General features: G+C 36.2%; 1 protein-coding gene across 1 annotated transcript in view; it reads right to left on the reverse strand.

Moving 5' to 3' along the window:
- The window catches only part of LOC107167920 (uncharacterized), a 52,804-nt gene that overhangs the window by 9,974 nt on the left and 15,494 nt on the right, over positions 1-27,336 (reverse strand). Inside the window, exons 3-8 of the mRNA XM_089215642.1 lie at positions 15,007-15,055; positions 12,404-12,661; positions 12,193-12,253; positions 8,841-8,974; positions 2,958-3,299; positions 39-161 (exon numbers count right to left, since the gene is read on the reverse strand). Coding sequence (XP_089071768.1) covers positions 39-161; positions 2,958-3,299; positions 8,841-8,974; positions 12,193-12,253; positions 12,404-12,661; positions 15,007-15,055 — 967 coding nt within the window. The remainder of the gene's footprint in view (positions 1-38; positions 162-2,957; positions 3,300-8,840; positions 8,975-12,192; positions 12,254-12,403; positions 12,662-15,006; positions 15,056-27,336) is intronic.

Consider the following 27,336-nt stretch of genomic DNA (forward strand, 5'->3'; position numbering starts at 1 on the left):
TCGAAATCGTTATAAATTATAATATACTGCAAACATACCAATTTCGCATCGGCGACCACGCCAACGGTCGTCCGCACACACACAACGCCAGTCGGCCACCAGGTCAATGCACGATCCTCCGTTCAGGCACCGGGGCGGTTGAGTAGCACACTCGTCGATTTCTGTGGACCACGTAATAAAAAATTTAAATTTGCACATTTTCGCAGTAGAGAATACATGACGAATACATTATGATATAAAATACATTATTTGGCATTTGTTTTAATATGTGCCTGAACCCCGTCGGGTTATAGGACTTCGACTACGATATTATATTGTATACAAAATATGACTGCCACTCAAGTTTACCAGTTTACGGGCAAACCACACGTGCCGCACATGTTTGAGTCGTCGACCACCTCTTAACCCTTTTTAGACCCACTCCCCCGCCGGACTACCCGCACCCATCTACAAACAAAAACCAAGATAAAACAAAACGTCAAAACGTTTATTTATATATATTATATAATAATATTTTTTTCTCCGGTCATCATGGTACAGTCATTGTAATTATAACACTATGCCAGTGACATACCGAAATGTCATCGTTGTCATCGCCGCCACCGCTGCCATCACCGCGCATGTACGGTTTAATAACGTGGGCGCGCGATGTACAGACCACCGCTGCTGCCGCCACCGCTGTAATGACTTTGCGGATAAAACAGCGGAGGTACTCTTAACCCAGCGTGTTTACCATAATAACAATAACGACGTCTCAGGACGACACACACGCAACAAACCAACCAACAAACAAACAACAAATCGTCAACGACATGTCCTTTCTCTTTGTGCGCGAGCGCGAGCGCGCGCGCGTGTAATAATTTCGGAATCGGAATTTTGAATAATAATATCACGCGTGATTTAAATAATAATTCGTCATCGTCGTGCGGTGGCGACGCGATCCCCTCGCCGCCCACCGGGCCACTAGCCATAAGTATAAAGGTACGTGCATACACTGCAACAACGACGACAAAAATCGTCGACGAGTACCCACTTGAAGATAGCACCCCCTCTCATGACCACGTACTATCCGACAGTCAGTCGACCACTCGTCGTTAAAGTCTCTCGACTAACGCTGAGGCAGTATGACCGTTTTCCTGAGATATTCGCATACATCATCGTATAATCGAGGTGATTATTTAAGATTACACAATACAAACACACATATACACACACACACATATATACACGCACACATATATACACGCACACATATATACACGCACACATATATACACGCACATGCACGCACGCACTGCGGTTTGTTCTCTCGCATCACATGCAGTAGAACCAGAACTATAATATTATTTATTTTATATGATTAATGAATATTAGAGTTAATTGACCTGTTATAAAATTTAAATATTCCGAAAACATATTACTTTATCTGTGATCTGTCTTTGATTTTTTCCAATATTTTTTTTTTCAATACTAGTTTCTTTTTTAATTGCTTATTTTAATAAAGTAATATATGCTATTGAAAATACCACATTTTAAAATTAAGATATCGAAAAAAAATAATGGACGTAAGATCATCTCTTTCAGATAATATTCACATCATTAAATACGATAATAGAAGGTCGATTAACTCTAATAGATATTATATATACTGTTCATGTTACAAATATACATATATATATATTTATATATTTACTAATTTAAATTCTTAGTATTGGTCTTTTATTCTATGTTTATAAACTATATAATTTACATGTATGTAATTTCTATTTTTTAAATGAAAATAAATAAATAATAATAATAAATGTCTATATGACTATATATGTATAGACAGTATGCATAATAATAAACAATAGAGGCATAAAAATATTCCAACTACATCAATATGGTATGCTGTATAATCCTATCATGTATATTGTATATATACATATATACTTATGCTGCACAGCGAATAAAACATTAAAGTATCTCTACCATCATATTCATATAGGTGTAACATTAAAATACGCTGTATACATTATACCTATTATATTAATTTATTATATGAATAAATATAATTATATGAACAGGAAGTTCATATGCATAGTACATTTTTTTTCACCTAATAATGTTAATAAATCCTTCCTTGGTCAGTTTCCATGAAAATATATAAATAAACTCATTAAAACCTTATTTTAAAAATCTCATTTATATCTAATTAAATGATTTTAAAAAATAGTAAAATATCAAAATAATAAATATAATATTGAATAAACATGTATAAATTAATCACTATTTACTAAAAATTATAACTAGCCGATTATAATATGTTATTTTAAATAGAATCGGTTTTTACATCTTAATAATCCGATCTTTCTAACAGCGACAAGGTAAAAATTGCATTTTAAGTGTAACTCATGTTTTAAGATAAAAAAATTGGTTTTTTAAACAAATATTTTGAATTAAATTATAAAATCGATGCATAGAGACATCGAGATAACATGATGTATAATTAAATTTTAATTAATATATAACTCTAAATTAAATTGCTATTGTTATTGTTATTTATTTATAACTAACTTGTTGTAACATGTAATATGTTGATACATTTTAATTTGTAATAAATAAAAAAAAGTAGGGCATATTAATATAAATACCAACATAAATATTTTGGATTTTTTTTTTTTATGTTGATTTATCTATTTTGTGTAGTCTATAATTATATACGAGAGATGAACTGAAAACGTCAAGTGTGCAATAATTTGTCAATTTTACAATGCAAAACTATAAGCAAGCTCATCGCTGGCTAATAATAGAAATTTGAAAATTTGAAACCTCCCAAGAAATGAATAGAATTTTCAAACGACACCTATAATGTATTTATGTACATAGAAATATGAAACGATTATAGATAAAATATAAACAAGATTTGTAAAAAAACATACGTATTATCTATATCACGAAGATCACGAGATGTATACCTGTATTGCATGTGCTGCCCATCCAGCCGGGCCGACAATCGCAATGGAACTGCTTGGGCACCAGCAGCGGCGTGGATTGAGCAACGGAGCCGAACATCAAAGCACCGCCGCCGGCCGTACCAGAGCCAGATGCACCGGCACCACCGACGGATGCGGTGACAGCGTCCACGGTCCTGCATTTTCCGCCGTTGGCACACGGCTCGGTGGCGCACGGATTCAGCACCACGTCACAATTGGCGCCTCCAAACCCTTCGGGACACGTGCAAGTGTATCTGTCGGGTGCCGTGCTCTTGCACGTCCCTCCATTCAGGCAAGGTTCGTGGGTGCCGCAATAGTTCAAGTCTGAAACACAAAACGTAACGCGTTTAAGCAGCGGCAATGGACGGCTTATGGTATTATCCGTATCATGATAATATTATTACGCTGTACGTGTAACAGGCGCGCGCGGGTTTTTCGATTTCGCTCGCGTGCGCTACGACGTTCACCCGGACCTCGGCGGCCGCGCACGATAGCGGTATGTAACTGCGGCGGTCGGGGTGTTGCCGGACACGACGACGATAAGTAATAGAGGGACGGCGCGGCGTATAATCGGTAGGTAGATATAGGCAGGTACGTTGATATTATTACATGGTGTGCACTAGACACGGTATTTTTCGGTGCGGTATATAATATATATTACGAGACGACGACGACGGCGACGACGACTATATATACAACGACGACGACGATTGAGATTATTGTAATTACAACGATATCGCAGCGGATGCGTGCAGGTAGTTGTTGTTGTTGTTGTTGTTTCGGTGAGTGGTATAGTGGGGTGGTGGCGGTGTTGGTGTGCTGGTGGTGGCAAAGGTGGGGCGCAAGCAGGGCGGGTAGTGTTTTTTTTTCATACATATATATATATATATATATATATATACGCTATCCGCTATGTCCGTGTGATCAATTCGTCGACGAGTAATAATTTAATATACGTACTCAGTTGCAGAGCGATGTAATAACCATACCTATATATAATGCGCGGGCTCGCGCGCGACCGTTCGCCGGGTCTGTCGATCGCTAAGCCGCCACGGCCGCTGATGAAAACGAGTTTTCTAAAACCATGAGGCGGTGGCCGTGGTGGCGGCGTGCGACTCTGCTACCCGCCGCCGTTGCACAACGCTGCGGCAGCGGCAGCGGCCGTAGAATCGTGATCCGACCGTCCCAGAATACGATTACGCTGGCGCGTGATTATTACCCGCGAGGCGGCGCGAGCAAATACGGCTCGTACCTACCCAAAATATGCGCACATACACGCAAGTAGGTGGACCGATATACATACATATTATATTGTATTATAATATTATATATTTTACATGCCGAATAGGATAGGTGGACATGTGCGAGCAAGTCGAAAAACATAACAGTCGCGCGTCGTGCGTATTAATAATAATAACAACAACAACAATATTATAATGTGTACTGCGCGGCAGTAACTGTTATTAGTATATTACACGGTACTGCCGTTTTGATTAAATGCGCGGAGGCGGCAATGGCGGGCGCGACCAACGACGGTCGGATTTTTACGCGCGCGCTCGCGGTCCCCGTCGGCGGAATTCGCGGTACGTCGAAAGCGACAGTTGGTGGGCCCGCGGCCCGCGGGACAACGGCACAAATAGTATTATTATTATTATTACTGTTATTATTATTACGTTTGATAATATTTTTATTGGTTAAATATCAACCCCTACGTAAGGTTAATAGCTTTAACAAAAGTATTAAACTTTTACAATGTTACAGTACAATTCTTTTTTTAAGGTATAAAATTATGTTTTGGTAGTGTGAAAATGAATCAATTGCTTTGTGCAGGTTTTCAGCGATGTTGAAGTCTTTCCTAGCTTCATTGCTGTTTAGGCAGTTGACGGTTTGATAATATTATATATTATTAGTTTATCGTGATATAAAAATTGTCTTTCGCCGATAATCGACTATATGTTAATGTTTAATATAATTAAAGCTATAATACCGGTGTTGGTGGTGTAATAGCTGCGTACGACGGAAACGGAAATATTACTATACATTTATAACGAAATATGGTAAACATTACTATCGCGCAGGACAACGACACCGCCGCCGCGCCGGAACAATATCATAACGAATATAATATGCTATGATATATTATTATTCAAATAATATATAATATATATATTATATGGATATTATGGTAATAAAAAATACGTGGACACATACGCACTTAATCTAAACATTTTCTATTAAAAATATATATATATATAAAAACGTGTAAGTAAATAAATAAATAATTAATTAAATCAAATGTTTTTATACTACAATTATTTATGTTTTACTATTTTTTTATAGTTTATAGTAGTTATACTTTATATCATTATTTTAAATTAAATTACTGAAATAAAAACCGTGATACAAAAAAAAAGAAGAAATAAAGATAAAATACTCGATAAACACGATGTCCGGACTGCATAAGGAGGAATATAATACCGGAATGTTTTTTATTTATCGACAATGGTAAATACGTATACGAGTATAGTCTCACGGCAATAATTTTTTCCATCCTAGTTTTTTAGAACATTAATATTATTTTTGTACCATGTTTCATTATATTATGCTATACATCAAAAATTAAGAAAAACAATTAAAATGAAAATTAGTTTATTCATAGTACTAAAAAACAAAATCATAATAAACTATCCCAATAATGCATCAAATTACAAATATAATATACATACAGCATATTAATATATTAAAATTTTTGCTAGATACTCGTTTAAGAATAATATGTAGCGAATATATAATTTACTCCGATATGCTATTTATTGAATTTAAGACGTCATACGAGTATACGTTTAATACTATATATTATAAGTTCTGTCGGTAGTTACTATGGTTATATTATAGATATATAATAATACCAAGATCATGAAGCACTTTATTATTATTATTGTTATACTTTGCACGATAGTTGGCGCCTATCTAGACGTTGACCTTATTCATATTTCATTCTATCGCAAATTCGCGACTAAAAAGGTTAGAGTTATCTTCTATATTTTTACATAATATATACACAAACACATAATATATTAATATGTATGCAATAAATAATATAGAAATAGTAATACTATAATAATTACGGTGTTATATAAAGCTAGATATTTATTATATACCAGCTGTTCACGCTATCCTTAATTTAATTAACCGAATAAATCATAGTAAAAGCAGAACGTATTCACATTCAATCAATATTAATTATTATTCAAAATGATATCAGCTAGTAGATTTTGATATAGTAAATGGAAGCGATAGGTATTTATGGACAAAGCAAGGTATTGATCAAATGATTGTTAAATTATTTTAAGATATTTAGTAACACAATTCTTATTATATGTATATATCTAGTTTATTTACAGCATTGCAACTGACTTTGTTAGTATCACAATATTATATTATGTATTATGTTTTTGTACATATTTTTTATGTACGACTGAACGAGTTTATGTATAGAAAATCAAATGGGTTAGCCTACTATCCTACTATTATTTAGTATATTCCGAGGAAAAGAAAATGTCCATCCGCGAAAGCTGTCACGCATATTTATAACGAAAAAATGTGTGCTTATGAAGCATATAGTGTATGATGTTTCATATAGCAATAAACCATAGCATTTGAAAGACTATATTGTTTCCAAAATGTTTGCTCATGATAAATAAACTAATATTTCAAATAAAATTAACATACTTTTTAATAATGAAAACTATTGAAAATTATAATTAAGCATAAAAATTTAACAATTAAAAAATATTGTTTTGCTGAGGACTGATAACTGATAAGTGTGATTGCGTAATAATAATAATTTATTAGTTATGAAATGATCAATTTCCTTTTTAATGGTAGTATATAATAGTAAAATGTATATTATTATACGTTAGTTGTAGTGGAATAATAATAATTTAGCGTTGGCAATAAATATGCGGCGACACGACTTCGATTGATCGATGATCACAAATTATGCGATCAATATAATAATAAAATATAACTCCCTTCCCAACCGTCGTATAAATAACAAAACCAAACGACTACTAAAAAAACTTCAAGCATCATTATATTATATGAATGTGTATGAATAATATATTATGTACAATACATAGGTATATTTTTTTTATTGTAAAAAATCAATCGTGCAGTACCATCACCGCCGTCATGTACACGTGGAGAACCATATTGAAAAATATATTAGTATTATATAGAGTCATATATTATGTATTGTATTGTTTTGATAAATAATTGTATATACGATTTATAAACGACAACCAAGAAAATAATGAAAAAAAATGCATAATAATGTGACTATATTTTATCATTGAATGTGATAATCTTACAACCTACGACGAAAGTGCGAGTTGTTTAGACAATTTTTATAATTATTGTAATAAATGAAAAAGTTTAATAAATTCAACGAAATGTCACTCGAACGCACTGTACTTTTGTAATTTTTCTTTGAAGTAATGGAGCGCGATTATTACACGACCCCACTAATTTACTACTCAATGGTTAAAAATACCCATAAAAAATCGAACGTTTATATTATTATAATACGAAACGCGCGTAACCAAAAATGACGACTAGGAAAGTAGGAAGACAACAATCGTCGCGCGGAACGGATTATAATTTTTATGAGCTCTAGGCGTCCCCACCCTCCCTGCAACGCCACAACCATCACCGCCGTTTTATTATTATTCTATCCGATTTTTATACATGCATATAGGTGTATAATATATTTATTTTTTTTTTATCGGACCAAGCTGTCGATTGAAAACCACCGATATTGCCGCCGAGGCGGGTGATTCGATACGCACCACTAATCATTAAAAAAAAAAGTCACAATCGGCAAACGGACCCTAGGTATAAATATATCTTCTGCAGTAATGCAGTAATATAATAGTCACCGCTTCGAGATCGATTTCAATAAAAAAAAAATAATAGTAATAATAATAAAAATAATAGTAATCAGGGCTATGAATGTATAATAGCATTAATAAAAAAAATCAAAAGTACACTAGTGTCTGTATATTTATACATGCAATGGAAAATGCACTAAAAAATATGCAATTTAATTGATGTATGATGTAATAAAAAAAAAAAAAAAAAGTACGTAACGTAAAATAATTCCATGTTAAAAATACAAAGTATGCAAGATAAAATATCTTATACACATTCTTTTAACTAAATGAATGGATAAAACTAATCCAAATACCACGTCATGATTCACAATCGACAAAGAAGACCCATTATTGATTGTATGTATACATACAGGTAAATTTCATTGTTGGGACAAACATTAGTACTGATTTCTTAGTCATGATCTTGATTTCTGAATGATGTGTATAAACTATATAGGTAGCGAAAATATTTATGTTCAGTGACTGATATACGGATTAAGATATTCCGATCCATTCAGGCAACTATTTCTTTTGGCGCCAATAAATAACATTTCATAATATGATATCCAAAATATAAAATGTTTATACTAAGTACAATAGTTGAACCCTAAAGGATTTATGGCGAACAGGTTGACGGCGTCACGTCGTCCCGCACCTAAACAAATAACAAAGACCAACCCCAACACGGCAGCACCGTTTGCATGTCAAAATATAGAAATTATTTTAACCTGAAAGTATTTATACTTATCAAACAATACATCTTAACTGGACATAACGCACAGTTCTCGGAAATAAACTGAATTATAATGGAATTTTTGTGATTGATAAGTGTAACAAACAAAATACGCCTTAAATTCATTAAGCAAATATATACCTATACTGCGTGATAAAACAAGTCTATATTTCGTCTCAAAATATAAAAAATGCTTACCTTGATCGCATAAAATGCCTCCCCAGTTTACGTCACATATGCACTGCCAAGAAGTTCCGTTACAATATCCGTGCTTGCATCCAGGATACGTCATACACTGATCACACAGCTCACCCTGCCAACCTTTCCGGCACCTATTTTTATATTAAACAAAAACATCAGTATTAATACGCATACAAATTTTACACGGATAATTTATAGTAAATATTATAACGATGTGCCATCGTGTTTGGAAACGGAAGTATGAAAAAAATAAATATTTCATCCAATTATAATGAACTGCGATATAGAAGAGGTAAACGTGTGTTTGAAGTTTTTCAAAAATTTTAGCATTTTAAACTAATTACAGTATTACACTTTAATGTATATAACGTAAATGAAAATATAATTATTTCAGAATAAATTGTTGAAATTAATATCCTCCACATTAAGATTAATCAACCCTCCCCACAAAAAATTATATATATATATATATAAACAATCGATGTTTTTAATATATTATATAACTACTCTTTAATTTTTATTACCTATTCAATAGTTTTATAATATTCGTTAATTTAAAGATCAAATTAAATGCACTGAATATTTCGTAACAGAATAAAATGAATTTGTTTAATTATTAGTTGTGTAATGTGATTAAAGGGGAGGTCACTCACATTTCAACCATACAATTATAATTGTCATGTATAATCATATAAAATGCTCTGGGCTTTAATCTGATTATAAGCGAGACATATTCAATTAAACTTGTTGCACACTATATCAAAATCTTAAAGAAAATAACTCTTTGATACGTTAATTTTTTTCGATTTAATATGCTAAGTATTACCGTTAAGTTGAATACCGGGTATGGTGTATTATTGTATTAAATTGTTTTAATTTAAATTATTGTTTCTAATTTTAACAATCTTACAATATAAGAGACATAGAAGAAGTAATGATTTTAAGATATCGATGATGTATTCAAGGTTACTGTTATTTATTTTACCGTATACCAGGAAATATAAAGGATTTTTTAAATTTTTTTTCAACGTTTAAGAGTATATTATTTTACGATTTTCTTTGATTTTTAATGTTATATTTGATCTAAAAATTAAAATTAAAATTAATAATCATCGTATAATTTCTAAGACTTAGTTTAGAATAAAATAATCACCTCAATGATTGTGTTCAGTTCGCTGAAACATTGAAAACGCTTATTTCCTTCTGAATAATAATTTAGACATCACATCGTGCTTCTATAAGCTTTATGATCAATATGATTGGATGAAAAAGTTATTCTTACGGCTCATACCGGAAAACTCAATATCCGCGACCTTCCGACTAGGTTAACTAGTCTGAGGTCTGCACCACTTCTGTGTGGTGTGAATAGAAACTAAGCGCCTACCTATATATTTACAGACTCGAAATGGAAAATGAGGACATACACACAATTTATGAACAACAACATTGTAAGAGTATTATGCCCACATAGGAAAAAATATGATAATATTGATATTAGGTCTTATCATAAAGTCACCGCGCCGAGATTGGCTGTATTTGAACGGCTTGATCGTGATTTGAAATAGGGTTTTAATGATGATTTTAAGATCGGCGGAATTGTCAGAAACGCGTGGCCGTAGTGTCACAAGTAGGCATACAATAATAAATAATTATATGATTATATTCGGCAATAATATCGTATCGAATTAATTAATAATAATAATATTAAAGTCTCACGCGCAGCGCAGTGACCGCCACCTGCATCATCCTCACCACACGTTATATGCACGCATTTCGTATTCATCGGACGCCGTTGTGTGAGAACTGTAGAGGGCTTGCAGACTACACGACGAAATTCCGCCGCCGCCGATGCGTTTATTAAAATTCGGCCGGCGTACTCCCCCGCCGCCGCCAGCGACCACGGCCAGGACGATGACGACGACGACGGGCGACCGAGCCTGCCGCGATAACTCTCGAAAACTCACTGTCGTTTCCCACGCCCCCGCCTCCCCCGAGCCCGCCAAACAAGCGAGGGCGGCGGGCCGGCGGACCGTGTGCTGGCCACAGTCCAACGACGACGAAACCGTACCGGCGGTGACACGGCGTCGTGTTTACGATATAGTATGATATTATATATATATGCCCACACGGTGGTTTTCATGATACGAATACGCGATGATGAGTACGACGGTGGACAACAGATACCACTTGTGGTGGGAGGGTAGTGGAGGCCTTGAAGGGTACGCCGAAATTCGTCTTGGATATACCTATACATAAATACCGAATTTCATATATTTACTATTTTCGTTAGTATTATATAAGTTGCATTGAACTTTAAACCACCCCCTCTTCAAGGTATAGTTTGATCTAATGTCACACTTTCCAATACGTTTAGGATCGATATGCCGCAACATTACTGCAACTATTATATTTAATGCATGTTATAATTGGTATTGATATTTTAACATAATACTAGCGAACGTCAATGCAGCAGTGAACAAATAATATTTTCTTGAATTCAATTTAATGTACCAACATTGATTTATGCTGCAAATGAAATAAAAAATGTTCCTTTTCAACGATGGTTTTCTAACCTTTGTTTGTATACCAAAAAACATTCCAAACGCTCTATACAGCTGAGGTAGGGAGGTGGTATAAGTACATATCATCTGGTTTTCGTTGTTAGTGACCATAATACCGACGAGGGAGCCTTTTATTCTACCTATACCCTATTATCATAATTTAAGTGCTAATTCGGAACAGTGAATTGACTGCAGTGCGACAATAAATCGTAAGATTTATATAGCTAAAAGTTGTGCAGTGTGTACCGATGGTTTCTGTACTGAAGTCTCACGAAAATGGATATCCAATTTTACAGTCATAATGTATGAAACATATAACTTTTACAATATAGTGAATAGTGATCGGTTTAAATATAGAGTTGATAATAATTTGATATCATAATAAATAGGTACACATTATATGATAGCGATAACCGTAACGGGAAGAGGATATATGCTGTAGGATTCATTTCGGCGATTACTCTGTCACATATCTAGTTGCGCAACCTTTACATTTTAAGTCGACGGCCGGACAGCAATTGCCAGTGTGGACGGCTTTATATCCTCTTTCCATGTATTATCGCCGACGCCAAATTATCGACCATTAATATAACCGTTATCATTAACGGCGGAACATTGACGGCAGTACACCGAACATCGAGGTCGTGACCATCGTCGCCGTCGTCGTAAATTATGTATATGATATATTATATTTAATAACCACGCGTAGGTTTTCCGATATAATTGTATAAGTGTATGTATATAACAACTGCTGTAAATATAATAAGTATATATAGTAATATACTTACTCGCAGCCTCCGGGATTAGCACAATGTCCGTGTACGGGATTGCATCCGGTCTTGCACACGGCTGTAAATAAATTTAAAAAAAAAAACGTGATTATAATTACTATATATTAACACTAAACATAAGTGAATCGTTTGATTATCGTTCATATAATCGTATTTATATAATATGGACGAAGTGAAGGAGTAAATTTAAGAAAATCCAGTCACTCACCTTTGTCACACGTCTCGCCCTGCCAGCCTGGTATGCACTCTTTCCGGCCGTCCGTGTCACCGCACGTATAATGGCCAAACCGATCGTCTCGGGGCTTGCAGAGTTTTGTGCAATTTTGTCCGTAGTAGTTGCGATCGCACCTAACGCGCACCCGGTACGCCATGCGAGCCGTATGGCCCAGGTGTGACAGAGCTTTCCACTCGTTTCCAGGCAACAAGATACCGGAATATGTAGCCTCTTCGATAACTGACGTCAATCCTGCGAGAATACGCATCATTAAATAATGAGTTACATATAGGTGATGTGTGTATTATTTCACGATTATAATAATTATATTATATCACTCGATAATCTCATCATTTTTGCGTAGTTTGTAATAATATAAATTATAATTCTTAACTAAAAATATTATAATATTGACTTAGCGGTGAAGTAGCCTACCGAGAGATACCGGAAAAGTAAATACTTTCTGTAATGCGCTACAACTTCTAGAACCTATAAGAAAACAACATAGCTAATACATTAATTCGGGTGGTGTCCGTTCAATAATATATCTACATCACGATCGATACAACTGGATCAAATCCTTCACACAAATTTATTCATGTTCACGAAAAAAATTAATAATTACCAACGTTTAGTTAAATATTTATTACTTATATAGGTATCATATTAAATGTGTTTTATATTGTATTATAAAAGAACGATTATTTTTTATAGTCGAAATTATTTATTAGAATATAATTAACTATATTATGACTATATTGTAAACACCTAACTATAATAATATAATAGTTTATTCGAATTATAATAATATTATGTCTGTAAATCTGTGATATTTGCTATATATATGTTTTATTATGATTATTAATTATTTTAATCGGTCAAATTAAGTTAATAACGTGGTTGCCGGTTGATTTCTAGTCGGAATAACTATATAATCATTCGACTAAATAACGATATTTTCGTAAGCCAGCAACAGATATAAATTGTGTAGCTGTTACAAACAGTAATAATTATACAATTACGGTTAATCCTATTATTTCTGTGTTACAGAATCGACTGCTTTTTTTTTTTTATCTATGTCGCTGACGTTTTCGACTCGGCCACCGCCGCCGCCACCGGACGAAAAGCCGGTACCGCGCCGCCGCCGATTCGATTCGGTGCTTGCCGCTCTCTCAGTTGTAGGTTGTATATTACTATTATTATGTTATGTTGTATATACATAATAATAATAGTTGCATTGGACAACACACACACACACACGCACGCGCCTGCGCTCAACAATACCTAGTATAACAACGACGCGCGTGGAATTGATTGAGACGATTTTTTATTCCTTTTTCTATTCTCCTCTGTCCGTTTCTTAGGCGTTTCGCCTTGGCTACCCTTTTTTTCCTCCGTTCTGTTGTTCACGCGCGTTTATCTCTCCACCGTAGGTAGGTGTACAACAATAGACTTCGTTGTTACAATCACACACATACTCGGTCGCACTCACACACACACGCATACATACATACATACATACATACATATATATATATATATATATATATATATATATATATATATATATATATATATATACGGACAAACCGACGGACGATATACATCATATTATTATTATATAAATGTGTGTGAAAACAAAAAGAATATACTACGACAAATCTTCAATAGTATATGTATAGATAGGTACAGTAATGTAATAGTAATGAAAATATAACAACACAATAGTAATAAAATCGTCCCGCCGCCGCCGCATTCCTACACGGAATTGGAAATTGGAATCGTATCGAACACTGCACTATTATACATTACTATTATAGCTATAAGTAATAATAATAATATAATATAATATATAGTGTCTGGAGTATATAGTAATAATAATGATAACAATAATTTTATTATATTGTATAAAGTACCAATGATGATAGTAATAAACGACAATATCATCGTTGCCGAGCCGTCGTCGTCGTCGTCGCTGCAGCGTATGTGGCCCCCAGTGGAATGGGACGTGATGCCGCCGCCGCCGTAGCAATAGCGCGACGAAACGTCGGCTACGATTGTTGTGATGCGCTTACCCACCGCAGTCCAGATATCAATACGTACAATATAGAATATATATAAACATAATCCGACAACCGGACAACGACAATAACAACAACAACAATATACGTCTTCGATCGCCTCATCCCATATAATATTATATGTGTGCGTAGTATTGACGAGGGTCGATGACGATTACACCAAACTCGTTCGCATTGTACGTATGTGCTGTGCGTGGGCGTATCGCGCGTGTGTGTATGCATTATATATATATATATACCTATATGACCGGCCGAGTCTCGTCGAGCCATACATACAATGACGACGACAATAATATATTAATAATAACGATATATTGATATTATTATTATATATTATGTGACATTATCGTTTTATGGTCTCGCGTGCTCTCGACATACATACTACGTTTAATCAGGGTATATTATTACGAATATTATTATTATTGCCGTGCAAGTATTATGTAGACTATACTAATAATATGACTTTTAATTATTATTGTTATTGCTTATTATAGATATTATATAACGGCCGCTTACCTGTGTAATTGTTGTAGTCCATCGCTTGCAGTACTAAAGTAAACGATCTCTGCAACAGAAAGAAAAAATAACCATTAAGACCTAGTGATATAAAATTCACATATTAATGTATTATAATACTATTGAATAATAATAACCTTCTTGGTAGGTATGTTAATATTAATAGTCTTAAGTCTTATAATACACTTTTATTCGTGTACAGATTATAATTTGTTTTAACAATTTAACGACAATCATAATATTGTTGTTATCATCATATGGGACGACGGACTGTATTGTTGCGATATGCAGTGCTTGTAGGCGATTTACAAAATCATCTTCTGAGCTCAATATGACCTTATACGTCAACATTTGCGGCGGGACACCCCGGCCGAGCAAGAACCCCAATAAATTAAGTATTTTATATTTTATCACCGTCGGCGACGTTGTTGCTGCAGCTATGTTATATGCAGTTGACATGCGCACTGAGTATGCTTATTTTTACATTTTCCTACGTTTGTGTGTGTGTGCATATACAATATACGAGTACATACAAAAGTGCGCACTGCTGCACGTACGTACATCTGTGTGAGATGTATTTTAGCCCCCACCCGCCACGCACCCCCTCGCCCTCCGTAAAATCGCCTCCGTGACCGTGTACGATATTTGTCGTAGTCGAGCCGACGGCCGCCGTAGAGTCGAGCGCGCGAATCATCATTGCGAACGGAGCGACCAGAGAAAACCGCAACTATATAGAAATATACACACGTGCTATATATACCTATAAACACACGAGATATTATAACAACACTGCGACATACACACACACACACACACCTATATAGGTATATTATATATTATTGCAATATTGTGTGTATACGCTATAAAAAAAAGTACGACGACCGACTCCTACGCGACCACTGCACGGCTGTCACGGCAGACACGATTTCTACCTATATATAATATTATAAACGCTCAGCGCGCACAATTTGCTGCGCCGCGGAAACCGCCGCGAACATGTTATACCGCAGGCGGTATATAGGGTCCACTGCGACTCTGGACGGTATATACCTCATATATACAAGTATAACAACGATCGATAGGAACCTAGCATGTAACGACTGCAGACGTGCATCGTAACCGTTTATTTTCTTTTTCAGTTCCTATATATAGTCCTCAGATATGTACTCATAATTCTGCATAGCAGTATGGTGAGCAAGGCACATAACGTTTCAGATGATGTACAACATCTTAGAAAATATTCGTCGTATTATCGTATAAAGACAATGACGACCGCGTAATTATGGTAACTTCATTCTTTGAAGTTTTATTTTTGAATCAAATTTTAAGCTTTTATTTTTGTATACTAATTTTTATTGGTATAGGTATCTCGTAGTGAACGAAAAAACTTGGTTTTAATTGTTGATATCAATTCGCTGTAGCTATTAGCAGGTTATACACATATACATAGATTTCGCAGTCGGTGCTCCAATCATCGTTTATTTTTTTTTCACCATTTATTTAGTTAGGTATACTAATTAATTCACGAAAATCAACATAGTTTTGAAAATAATATACATAATGTCAACGTATTGTATCTCCTAACACTACACAACGCTATCGGTTGAAAAATGAAACGAAGTGTGAAGAGACTTCAATCGGCAACTTAACATGTTTGCAGCATTTAAAATATTGTGAACTCTGGTAATATGATGGCTACACGCATCCGTTTTCCACCGAACATTATTATATAATATCAATTGACAAAAAATGTCGATTGCGTACGTTACAGTTTATGAGCCTACCGCCGCCACCCGAAAAGAAACCGTCACGTCATCACAATCATATACTTCGGCGGTTACGGCTAAATAAGCCATAACCCGTCCACTGCCGTTTTTCCGCCGCGTCACCGGCGAGTAGGACGCGTGCGTACCCGACCGGTCACCGCGGCGGTTGCAGCGGTGCAACAATCATAATAATAAAAATAATAATAATAAAGCCGTAGCGGCGGCGTTTTTCCGCTACGTCACGCCACCGCTCTACGCTCAATGTGGTACACATATACACTAACGACTGCGGTACACGCCGTGGACTAATTGCCCGGTCGCGGACGACTGTATTATATTATATTGTGCGCGCGCGGCGGGTGCTATATACGGCCAAGCCGTCCCGCGAACGAGCCATCAGCACACCGCCGCGGCGGGACCTAATATCCATTATTATTATTATTATATCGTCTGGGCTGGCGGCGGCAGCTTAACGACGCCACGATAATATGATAAACGACGACTCGCGAGTAATCAACTCGGAGCAGGCCGTTCGCGCGCAACGAGGAAATTAAGAGATCCGACGGCGGGCGAACTCGCTAACGAGGCATTAAATACATAAGGCGATCTGGCAACACAACAGGCGCTTCCGCTTTGCACAACGGTGTCTCCGAAAGAAGTCGTCCGCCGCATGCACAACCGCACGTGTTCGTGTGACGAAACTTGAATTATTGACTTGTGCGATTCGAACGTCCGTGGCATATGGATTGATAGATTAGGTTAGGCATGGGGTCCATATTTTGGTCGGGCACAGTAATCCGATTCATGTACTCCACAAATGAAACTCCTGGGTGTTTTCACTTTTTTAGAAATGTATACGCTCTCGAATTTTCCAATAAACCTATAAAGCTTAATTTTGTCTACATTCCGGTGCAATAGCTGTACCTATATAGGGTATTAAATTGTATACCTTTTGAACAATTGTCAAATATATTTATAGATGGATAGCCACGGTTCTCTTCTTTTCTCGTATTTTTTCACAGAACAGTTTATTATACAATGAAAATTTTCAGTATTATCCAGTATAATAAATATAACACCTCATAGACATTAATATACTTTAAAAAGATCCAGTTTCTGCGGTTAAGTTTTATGACTTTATGAAACCAACGAATGTTATTATTATCACGCTGAGCTTGTTCCGGATGAAATATTTTTATAATATTATATTGAACAATAGAGCTTTGTTTCAATTTTACGTAATTTTGAGGGTTTTCGGCAATGGTGACATGTAGATTCAGTTTTTGCTCACGCTGGTCAAAATATAATAATTTTGGCGTATGGTGACCAAACCCAATCGCCCACGTACGTATAATTAATCTATAGAGGATCTCGGCATATAATAATCCTTTCAGTTTTCGCCAATAATGGGTTTTTACGTGTATATACGTAGAATGCAATTATTATGATTAGACCTACCAGAGGCCTTTTAATCACTCAAGACTCAACTATGCATAACAAGGGTCCCAGAATTTTTTTTAAGCTATAATATTTGCCAAATATTGTATACCTGCAGTCTATCTTGTTCAAATGCTATTCCATTGAATACGATATCAATAAATCATCAGTGACTATGTGACTGTTCGAACTTTTCAACTTATTATTTTACGCACATGTGTGCCTGCCCGTATGATATTATGGAGATAACAGGATTACAACAGGACAAAAAGCGTTCATTTGAAGTTTTTCGGAACAAAGAACCATGATGCAAAAAAAGGACAATTCCATTTTAAGCAGAACCCTTAATTGCAAAGAATAATTATACTGAATGGACATGCTAAAAAGAATACTCCACTCAAAAATACGGTATGTTTAAGCTACTGCCTATACAATATTGTTACCATATTATAAAAGCTCATTGATGAATGATTATACGCTAAATTTTTTCCGTCGGTCTTATTTACCGGAATTTTGTGAAACGATTCGAATAATATCTTATTCGAGCTGCAATCACGCAGTTCACGAAAGTCAGAAGACTTCAGGACTCAAATGATTATAATCACAAAGTAGGTACTTAAATATAAAAGCTATCATAATATTTTGAGTTTTATACTACGAGTATGATAAATTAATATATAAACCACGGTTGATCTTGCTTATATCATAACTTATACACCTTAAATAATTGTGAATAATCGTTACTATATATGGTTCTTTTATAGCTGTCATAACATTCGTAACTCATATCCATTATAATAGAAGGTTTTTTTAATCACTGATACTAGGCATACTATAATATAAAACCGTATTATAATATTAGTTTTTGTTCGATATTAATATATTATTTTGAAATCGTATAACTTTGAAACCAGACCAATTAATTTAACTTCCGCCTCACGGTGTTCCATCCACCGTGTGACTATCAAACCATCTGCCCTTCTATTTAATTAATATATTTTGTATATAAACGATCTACTCGGGGAGATTAAATATGCTTATTAATTTTATTCTTTGCAGATGGTGCTATTAACTCATTAAGAATAATTGAAGATATAAACAACACATTATTGTGTTGAGCTAATTTAGTTGGACAAATTAACTGTATACCTACTATATAGTTAACGATAACATGTTTTTAAGCATAAGAAAAAGTAAAGTGCAAAATTAAACACCTTCCTATACGTAAACCAAAACAGGTCAATTATAAATCCCAAATGTATATTATATTATTATTATTTTATCGTTTTATTTCAAATATTGATCTAAATTTACAATATACTTTTATAATTTAACTTGTCTACTATACAAGTGTTATATTTAAACTAGTATTCTTGCAATATACTGTCAAATACCAATTAACTATTACACCATATCAGTCACATCTCACAAGTATATTAATAATATACGAATTCAGAAACACATTTATAATTCATTAGGCGTAGGTCTATAAACTCTGACAAGTATGTTTTGTTTTTTAATGTGTGTTTATATGACGTGTAGTTTGGTTTTGTTAATTTAGACGTGCATATTATATCAAATTACAGGAGAACTATTTTATTAGTGTCTCGATTTTTTTTCTTCTTTTTAACTGTATCGTATACGTATATTAATTTTGTTATTCATATTGTAAAATTAATAAAAATATACAAATCGTGCATTGAACTGTTACAATGATTAATGATGAAAGAACAATCGTTGATGGTAGGTAGTAGGTACACTTACATTTTGAATTCTATAATTGGTACGTATAATATGACTGTAATGAAAGGTATCGCGATGTTCGTTAGAAATGGAAATAAAAAAAATTCCGTTTATAATGTATTCAGCACGGTGAAGTGTTCTCTTTACCAACGAAGTGTCATCAAAATCACTGATGATATTATAGTCAATAGCCATACCGAGCATATATACGTATATACCAATTATTATATATTATGTACCTATGATCTCGTCGATAAAGTCGAAGGTAACGCATCCGGCACGTCGTCGGCGACCAAGTCTCGTATCGATCTCGACGACTATAATAAAATAATATCATACTATAACATATCCCTATACATATATAATATAAATTGATCGTAGAATACAACTGTTGCTGCAAGTATATAAAACTTAATAATATACGGCTAACGCGGTGGAACGGTAATTACGACGACGGAATATAATAATAATACTAATAATAATAATAATAATAATAATAATAACTGCCATGGAACGACAACAGAAAGACGACGACGACGACGACGAAGCCAACATGAGCCATGAGCGTAGGAGAAGATTGCGGTGCAATACCACCGCCGGGGGGGAGGGGAAGGGGGTTTATCCAGCAATCACGTTGCCGCCGTCCGGGTTTTGATTGATTTATTACGCGAGCGCGCACGCGCGCTCGTGTATAGTCGTTACCGGGAATATATGTACGACGACGGTACAATACGCGCGGCGGCCAAGTCCGAGTATGTAACGGCGGCCGCAGTCGGTACCGCGTGCGTACACGCATGTCGCGTACCGAGAAAAAAGTGCAGCCGTGGCGGCGGTCCGGTGTGCGGTGGTGGCGCCATCACCACTACCACCGCGCCACCGTCACCATCACCACCAATACGACGACGACGAGTGTCTGTTGGCCGTCGTTGACGTACGGCCTATGAATAAAAGAAATGCGGTCACCTCACCCTACCCCGCCACGGTAAAAAAAAATCAGCGGAAAAAACCACAGTCGTCGTTCATATCATCATATTGTATATTATCCACCGTATATTTATTCTGTTAACGACGATTCAATCGATCGCCGCGGGGTCAAACGTTATACTTGCAGTAATGTATACGATTTACTTATAATAGCAGTTCAGGTCTCATATAGCTCAACAATCGTATGGTTAAGCGTCGGCGACGTACGTGACGCCGGACAACGACTCAGTGGCGCCGGCGTACGCATATGAGGACGATGACAACGATGACGATTCCGAAGTCTGAAGATGCAACAGTCTTTGTAGCGTGTCAGGCTTTTGTTGACGCGAACTGCAACGGTGGCGGCATATACACCGATGGGCGGACGCGATGAGAGCGGTGCATCAGCGGAGGCATCGACGTACGTCGCTCTCGGCAAGGGGCCGCAGTCGAAACGACGACGACAACGTAAAAAATTTTTTTTTTTTAAAACGATTTTTTTCGACGCGCGTGAAAAAACAAACAAAAAAAAGATATAGACAAAAGTATCGACCTCGCGTGCGCGCGCTCATTATGTCATTGAATATTATATTATATGTGACATCACAGTGCACACACGAGAGCGCCCGCACAACATTAACACATATATTATATATACGTGTGAGTGTGTGCATATTGTAATATATTATAATATTATTATTATTATTATGTATATCATGATAATATTATACGTATAACAAAATGTGTTCGGTGATGGTGAAAAAAAAACAATGATAATTATTAAGGCGGCGGGACAGTCGTCACACGTGCACGTTCATATATGTTGTCTGTTATACAGAATTATTATAATATGTAGAGTATGCGGTGTTGTTTGTGTGATACAGCAACTACAGCTGTCGACGGTATGGATTATAACAGTGGAAAAAAATCCAACCAACAGATGACCGGGGGACGAGGACGACGAAATTATCGTCGTATTGTTTCGCGTGCCATTCATATAATATATAATAATAAAACGCAACGTGCACGATCTCCACGACTATAGGCGACGGTGCCATCCCTGCACGAGGGACGACGACGACAGCGACAATAGCAAAAAAAAAAAAACTGCTGCGCAAAGTGCAACGCGTCGATAGTCAAGTGCTCCGGTCATCATGTACGCGCATAATAACTATGATGATACAATATGTATATACTGCAGTGTATAATATGTATTATGTATATTATTTTATACACTGCCGCGAGGGGGTCGTAAAAAGAAAAAATCTCCAAAACAATATAGCCGAACGATAATCCCGCGGGGTCGCGCGCGTCATTAACCAATGTATTATTATTGTATATATATACGCCCTTCTGACCCCCTTTCCAGATCGATGTATAGCGGTTGCACATGTCGCGCAAAAAAAAATCAGCGGTCACTGATGCAGGGGCGGTGAAGTGGCACGCGCCGCCAGTTTTAATACGTATAATATTATAATACTCCGCACAGTATAGTGTACGCACTTTACACACACATGATGTGTATTGAAAAAATGACTAACCCTTCGCCAGCGTTCCAGATCGTATATGATACTTTATTTGCGCGTTGTTACACATATATAACATAGCCATAAAGGTTTAGTATAAGTACTTCAGAAGTTTATATTATATGTGACTGCTACAAACAGATATTTTAATGAAAATAACGAGTAGGTAACATAACTCTCTTTTATAATGACGACCACGAGGGGGTTAAAGACTGAGCGGCGGCACACGCTTAAAAAGCGGCGTTAGCCGTTATAGACACGACGAAAAGCCGACGAGAGTTGGTCATCGTCGTCGTCGTCGTTGTGGTATTTACTAATTAATCGGAAAATACTGGCGATGGTTTTTTTACTGTGCACGCCACCACCAGTGGAATTCCGACTGCCCTCCATATTATTATTATAACCTGCACAACACAGCATCACCAACAGCGGAACAGGTATGCAGCGCGTCGGTGTCGTCTCGTCTCTCATGCGTTGCTGTTGCTGTTTCTGCTGCCGCTGCTGACTATACAGGCGACTAGCGCACGCGCGCGCGAGAAAAAACCCAATTAACGGCAGCAGTGCGGCATGTGTGGACGTCGGCAGCGACAAAAATATTTGTATCCATCATCATCACGGCCGCCGCCACCAGTAAAAACAACAACCAGACAATGAAGAGTAAACGCGACTATATACGCGTTCCAGGTCATTAAATTTTAATGTTTTTAATTCGGGGCGGCTGCGATGGCGATCGAATTGACCCGACAACCTTCACCGCCGCATAAACGACAAAAATTGGATAATTTTATTATTATTACACTACTGTCTTCCTATCTATATGACTATATACATTATGTTATTTATTTATACGGTCGTCGTCGTCTTAGTCGTAGTCGCAGGTGACTCTCTCTTGCCCGCGTGCACATGCCCCACCACAAGCACAGCGATCTGTGACCGGTGTGCACCGGACACACGTGACAGGCCTCCTATAGGTCGAGGAGACGTTTCAGCGGGATCGTGTTTTTCGTTTTTTTTTAATTAAGGGTGGGCTTTTAATCGACTGCTGCTGCCGTATACATCGGCGACCACGGTGGTATTACCCCGCCGTATATCGTCACCACCGCCTGCACCAGCGCCTGTGTATATAAATTAAAAACGGCTAGACCGCGGCGGTCAGATAGTGTGCATACGAGAGTGAGAAAGAGACTAAGTGAGAAACAGTGAGAGCGACAAGGAGAGAGACCGCGAACGGAAGAGAGGACGACGGCGGCAACCGGTCTGCCAGCTCGTTTCGCCGCCGCCGCCGACGACTAACGCGCGCGGCATGAGACCCGAGCCAATTAACGAAAAATATAATCGGAAGAAATACCTCGGCGGCGATCAAGACTACGAGTATTATTAAAAAATAAAAAAAAACGAGACGAGAAATACCGAAATCGAATCGAATCGTACGATAAATCGTTGTCGTCGTATAGTCGTCGTCGCCGGCATTGTAGTGGCGGCGACAGGTGTGTACAGGCAGTCATTGAAAATAAAATAAAAAACCGAAATAAATATATATATTTTTTAGAAATGCTGCGTTTGTTATTAGGTACGTCGTGGTGGTATATACACACACATACTCACACAAACATTATTTATATTAATTCGAATGATACTATGATATTATACATTATAATATTATTATTATTTTTATTATTATGTATTCGATATGTATAAATTCCAATAGTATTATAGTATACGATTATGAGACATTTGAATATTCAAATCACGCACGAGCGAGAGCAGTCACATCAGCAGCGGGGTATATATACTATATTCCTAACTTGCAGCAGCTTAACACACACACACACACATATATACATATATACTATTGCGTATAATATCATTGACACGAAAATATCGTCATCGTAATATATTATATTATTATAATATATTGACGGTTCTAGGAAAGTTCTTTGTGCGCGCCACGTATATTTATGTGTCAAACCGTAGTCCGCCGCTGGTTAAAACAATTCGCCGCATTCGGTCGACTACAATATAATATTATAATCATAAAATATATAATATATATATATATAGGTATTATAAACGGTACACGACGGGCTATTATTATTATTGTTATTATTTATTACAATTGTTATAATCGTCGTCGTCGTTATCGTATCGATCGAGATGTATCGATCGTCGTTGGTCAATAAATGAGCGTCCGGTCGTGGCGAGCGGATTACGCACGGCGGCGGCAGCTTTATATACGTACATATAAGTACATAATATAATAAATACGGAGATCGTGACCCCGGTTTTTCTCTCAGTCACTCGCGGATCTACGAGTTAGCGGGGCGCGTTTCAGGCACGAAAACCCTGTTGCACCTCTACGCATTTTATGTAGGTATAATATGTATATGTATAATATGATGTAGATATAATGTATGCTGCACGGCACGAGCCGTGGACGGTATAAGACACGGTGCGCGCCGGTGGCCTCCGACGGTGCCGGAAGAGAAAATTTTGATAGAAAAAATAATGTATTATTACTATTATATGCTCGCTACTCGTACTGTTCGACGACGACGACGACACGAAAAACGTTGTATTTATAGAAGAAAGATCTATACAATTAACGGTCACAACACAAGTATAGTACCTTATGAAACGGAAGAAAAATCTACACACAGGCCGCGAATCTCGGCGACTGCACACACGCGACAGCGATGGTCGTGCTCGATTTTTTTTTAATTAAAAACGCAGAAAATGCACGCAACGGAGACAGTGGAGGAATAAGTAAAAACCACGATCGGGTAAACGGCGCTTTCGTGTAACGGTGACGGCCGTTGTTGATAATCTAGTGCGTGTACGATGTTATGTATTATATTCTGCTGTTGTTTAATAGGTAAAATATGCTCCAAAAATACAAATTGTAAGACAATTATTAAGTCCAACAGGCAAAAAATAGATTCAAGAGTAAAATGTTATTTTTCGTTTCCACCCTTATATGTTATGGATACCGGATAGTTATACGCATAATTAATATTAATAATAACATAGGTAATCTGCAACTGCCAATCATAATATAATATTAACTGCAAACTAATATTAATAGCATTCCTAGAATATGAAAAGTTAATCAAATAAAGTTATTATAATTCGATATAATAAATTAAATAAACGTCTCATTTAATAAGTAAAATAACCTAAGGAAAATTGAACCCTTCTAAGTCAGCGATCAGCCTGTATAATATTTATGCTGAATCTAGGACGTTTCGTTTGCTTCGAAAAAAATAAGTTAAAGTACATTTCGTCCTCAGTAAATATTACAATTTTATACCCTCGGTATAAATTGTTTATAATATTTAGGTCTCATAATCATTAGTTTTATTCATTTCTTCAGTAATTATTTAATATTAATTTAACATTAATTAATTTTTTCTTGGTCGAGTTATCTTATTTCTTATTTAATATAATTTCGACATATCGTACAAGTCAAAAATTAAATGTTTTAAATATGTACTAATACAATAAAGATTTGATATGGAGTAGGTATGTATATGAACATTGTGAACTAGACATTGGACATTAAATTCCAAACCGGGATTTTCAGATATCATTGTATACAAGGTGAAACAGAATGACTTGCTAAATAAAATAACTTTTATATAATCAACAACATTTTTATATTTTGTGTAGAGATGTTCTCGCAACGAATTCAGTGTACAATTTTTTTATTTTTAAAAATTTTAAATGTTATCAAATTTTTTTTGGAAAAATTCAAAATAGTTAATTTGTAGTTCTAATTTTTAGAAACGTTTAACGGTATACAAACTTGTATTTATGTGAAATTCACAATTTTTTAAAATATTAATAATTTTTGGAATGAATACATTTCTTTTGGAAATTTTCTGATTAAATTATATATATTTACATATCAAACTCAAAGAGACCAAACATCGTACGGCTAATAATTCCCGGTTACTAAATTTAGTATCTTAATATTTATCGTAAACGAAACGTAAACTCAATTTTTCGACGGGGCTAACCCCGTCAGATTACCATTTATTACGCCTGTGCTCGGCCGCCGGCGTATATTACTAAATAATAACATGCCTATTACAATAATATATTATTATAACTGCGGCTGACGATTCGCGGCGGCAGCGATGACCGACTTATTAAACACGGCGGAGAAGACGTATATTATAATATTATATATATTATATACGCGTAAACGACGATGAATAATTATAATTCGTTTTCTTGAAAAACCGCCTGTGTGCATGGACGAACGAAAATATATTATTCCGTTTAGGTACGATAATATAATATTATATATACGTAATATATAGGTACTTATAATACGTGGTAGTGCGGCGGCGGGCAGACGAGGGGTTAAAAAACGAGAAACGGTACGCCGGTTAGATATGAACGTCGACGAGATGGACGGCGCGACGGCGATGGGTTGACGGGGTGCAGTGGGTGGGTGAGGGGACGACGGGTATATAACACACTTACATACATAGGTACGTTTATTATATATATTTAAATGCTGCGTTCCGGGAATTAAACGAGTTTTGTGGACGGTGGTCTTGTCGATCCCGCTGCCGCCGCCGCCGCCAACTCGGTCGTTTTACTTGCGCGTGTACTTGCGTGCGCGTGTGCGTGTGCTGTGCCGCGGCCGCGGTGCGTGCACACGCTCGGACGACTCGTTCGACGGACGATCGGACGGACCGGCACCACAACGGTGGCCGCGCGGTCATTATAATAGATCGTCGCGAACGCTGCAACAGTAATAATAATATTGTGTGTGGGGTGTACGCCACGGTCGAATAAAAAAACGTTTTGCCGTCGTTAACGCCGCCACGTCTATAATAGTAAATAATACAAAACGCTCGCGTATAATATCAATAATATTATTATAA

Source organism: Diuraphis noxia, unplaced genomic scaffold, assembly GCF_037042655.1.
Source record: "Diuraphis noxia isolate RWA-SAM2 unplaced genomic scaffold, SU_Dnox_SAM2 contig0001, whole genome shotgun sequence".
In the NCBI taxonomy this organism is placed as follows: domain Eukaryota; kingdom Metazoa; phylum Arthropoda; class Insecta; order Hemiptera; family Aphididae; genus Diuraphis; species Diuraphis noxia.